We start from the raw sequence: 2359 nt of genomic DNA, 5'->3' as shown, positions 1-2359 counted from the left end.
CCATTTCGGGTGAACTTTTCGGTTCTTTGCATGCAGTCAACGTGTCTGTCACTTTATTACCAGGCTACAAGTACCGAAAGTTGTCGCCGGAAGCAGTTCCGTCCGTCAACCTACCTGTACGTGCACACGATGCGAGGCGGCCGCCTGTGCAAGCGGCGATAAGGCGGCGTAAGTGTACCGATATTGATTCTCTGCGCTGTTAGCAATAACAAGTCGTTTAATCATATATGTGGATGACAGAAATAATCGAAAACGATCTGTGATAGCCAGAATAGGCGAAATGTGCTGTCGCTTGCTCCGGCGTTGCTCGGTGTAGGAGGAGCAGGGTAACACATTGACTCACGGCGGAACTCCTATCGCCCGCGTTTGATTATGCAGAAGCAATGTTGATCGCGTATATGTACCCGCACGAGTGCTTCCTCCGTTGTTTAATTCACTGTAGCAACGAGTCATTACTGTATACGTATTAAAAGAGCTCCTCAGCTATCTTAAACGTGTGCCACATTGGGCACTTTCTACCGCCATCCAGCCTGATCGGAATCGAAATTATCGATCGCGATTGGCCCCTGGCGCAAGCTACCGAAGGGAGTCAATCGTGATCGATAATTTTGATCCCGACCGGCCTCAATCGCGGTCGGAAGTGGCAATAATGTTATGTATTAATAAAATGCACAGAAAAGCTTGGATTTCAATTTCAGGGGAAAGAGGTATTCCCATACGCTCTTACCAGCTGCCACAGACATCTTCCATTTGCACTGATGCTGGCGAAAAATACCAAGAAGGCGCAGAGGAAAGCTCGAGCAGCGCGTTGTTGGAACTTGATGCACCACTGGCCGAAGAGAGTGAACCGCTAGACTGCGATGGTATGTTTATCCTTTAAGTAACACTAAATTTGATGTGCCAAATTTGTGTTGCATTCGGGCACCCACGTCATTAACTGTAGTGTAGAGTACTTTGCTCTTTTTAGTTGGTTTCATTTTATTTTAGATTTCCATCCTCCAGAAGCTCTGGCTGCGAGTCCAGGTGATTGCACTATAATATCAGAAGGTATCCAGCAAACAGTGCATCACTTTTACGGCTGTTCGGAATACTAATTAATACTTGAGACTGCTATAATTTATGTTATTGTTACGCTCAATTTGTCCTTTCTTTTTTTCAGAGATAAATGCCGAGGCTGAGGAGCTGTCTAAAGAAATTGGAATTCAGGTCGACACCAGAAACAACCTTTTTGCAAGAGAACAGCTTATCACAATTGCAAAAGTGCCCGATGAGCATGGTCTTGTTGTCCTCACAGGCATAGGCTCTTTCGGGTTGTTCTACAACATAACAGAACTTTACACAGAAATGCGGTTGCGTCAAGGAACGCGAAGCTTATCCTTAAGTGATGATGATGCTGTGCTCCTCACATACATGAAGCTCTATCATGACTTAACATTTTCTCTGTTGGCGGTGTTGTTTAGTGTCCACCGTACAACTGTGTCGAACATTTTCAAGGATTCAATTGTAATTCTAGCAAGCATTCTTGAGCATGCAATTTTCTGGCCAACGAAGACTGCAGTTGTGAACTGTCTCACAATGTATTTCAAAGAATACAAAGACACGAGGATGGTGCTTGACTGCACTGAATTAGAAATTGAGCGCCCAAAAGACCTAGTGTCAAGGCTCCTAACATACAGCCACTATAAGCGCACGTACACTGCAAAGGTCCTGGTGTGTGAGACACCAGGAGGCTTAATTAGCTATGTAAGTAAGGCATATGGAGGGAAAGCACCTGACACATACATCACAAAGGAGTGCAGAGTTCTTGACAAGTGTATTCCCCATGTTGACAGTGTGATGGTAGATAAAGGCTTCCTAATCGGTGAACTTTGTAAAGAAAAAAATATCAAAATGATCAGACCTCCATTCCTTATGGAAAAACAGCTCACTGCAGAGGAAGCTAGGAGAAACCATTCCATAGCAATTGCCCGAGTACATGTGGAGAGGGCTATTCAAAGGATGAAACTGTACCGCATTTAAAAAAATCGGTTTGATCTCGATTTTGTGCCATACATTGACAGCATATTCAAAATAATTACTGGAACTGTGAATCTCTCAAGGCCATTGTTCAGTAACAACAAGTTCCTTTTCCACTGATAATGTCGGTGCGCGTATTTATTAGGTTAACTCTCTCCGAAGTAATTCTGCAGCGATTACTGGCTCTTACCAATTAGCTTTGCAAGTTGCCAGGCAAAGTGAGATATTTAACAAATGTGATGAACGAATTGTCTAAAAATAAAAAAATCTATCCAAGCAGCCGTTCAAAGTGTCAAGTTTTTGTCAATGTGCACACTTACAGTGTGGATAGTCTGAGTGGAAG

The 2359-nt window shown here is 43.6% G+C and overlaps 1 protein-coding gene across 1 annotated transcript; it reads left to right on the top strand.

Moving 5' to 3' along the window:
• Positions 1 to 1151: 1151 nt before the first annotated feature.
• On the top strand, positions 1152 to 2019 carry LOC126528043 (uncharacterized). Its single transcript, XM_050175901.3, has one exon. The coding sequence runs from the start codon at positions 1345 to 1347 to the stop codon at positions 2017 to 2019; it is 675 nt and encodes a 224-aa protein (XP_050031858.1). The 5' UTR covers positions 1152 to 1344.
• Positions 2020 to 2359: the final 340 nt, after the last annotated feature.

The sequence above is a fragment of the Dermacentor andersoni genome, unplaced genomic scaffold, assembly GCF_023375885.2.
Source record: "Dermacentor andersoni unplaced genomic scaffold, qqDerAnde1_hic_scaffold ctg00000039.1, whole genome shotgun sequence".
Lineage (NCBI taxonomy): Eukaryota > Metazoa > Arthropoda > Arachnida > Ixodida > Ixodidae > Dermacentor > Dermacentor andersoni.
The sequence above is the reverse complement of the archived record's forward strand: the minus strand, read 5'-3'. Positions and strand labels throughout refer to the sequence as shown.

Bases quoted from the DNA above. Each gene is read 5' to 3' on its own strand.
- LOC126528043 (XM_050175901.3), top strand. From the start codon at position 1,345: ATGCGGTTGCGTCAAGGAACGCGAAGCTTATCCTTAAGTGATGATGAT.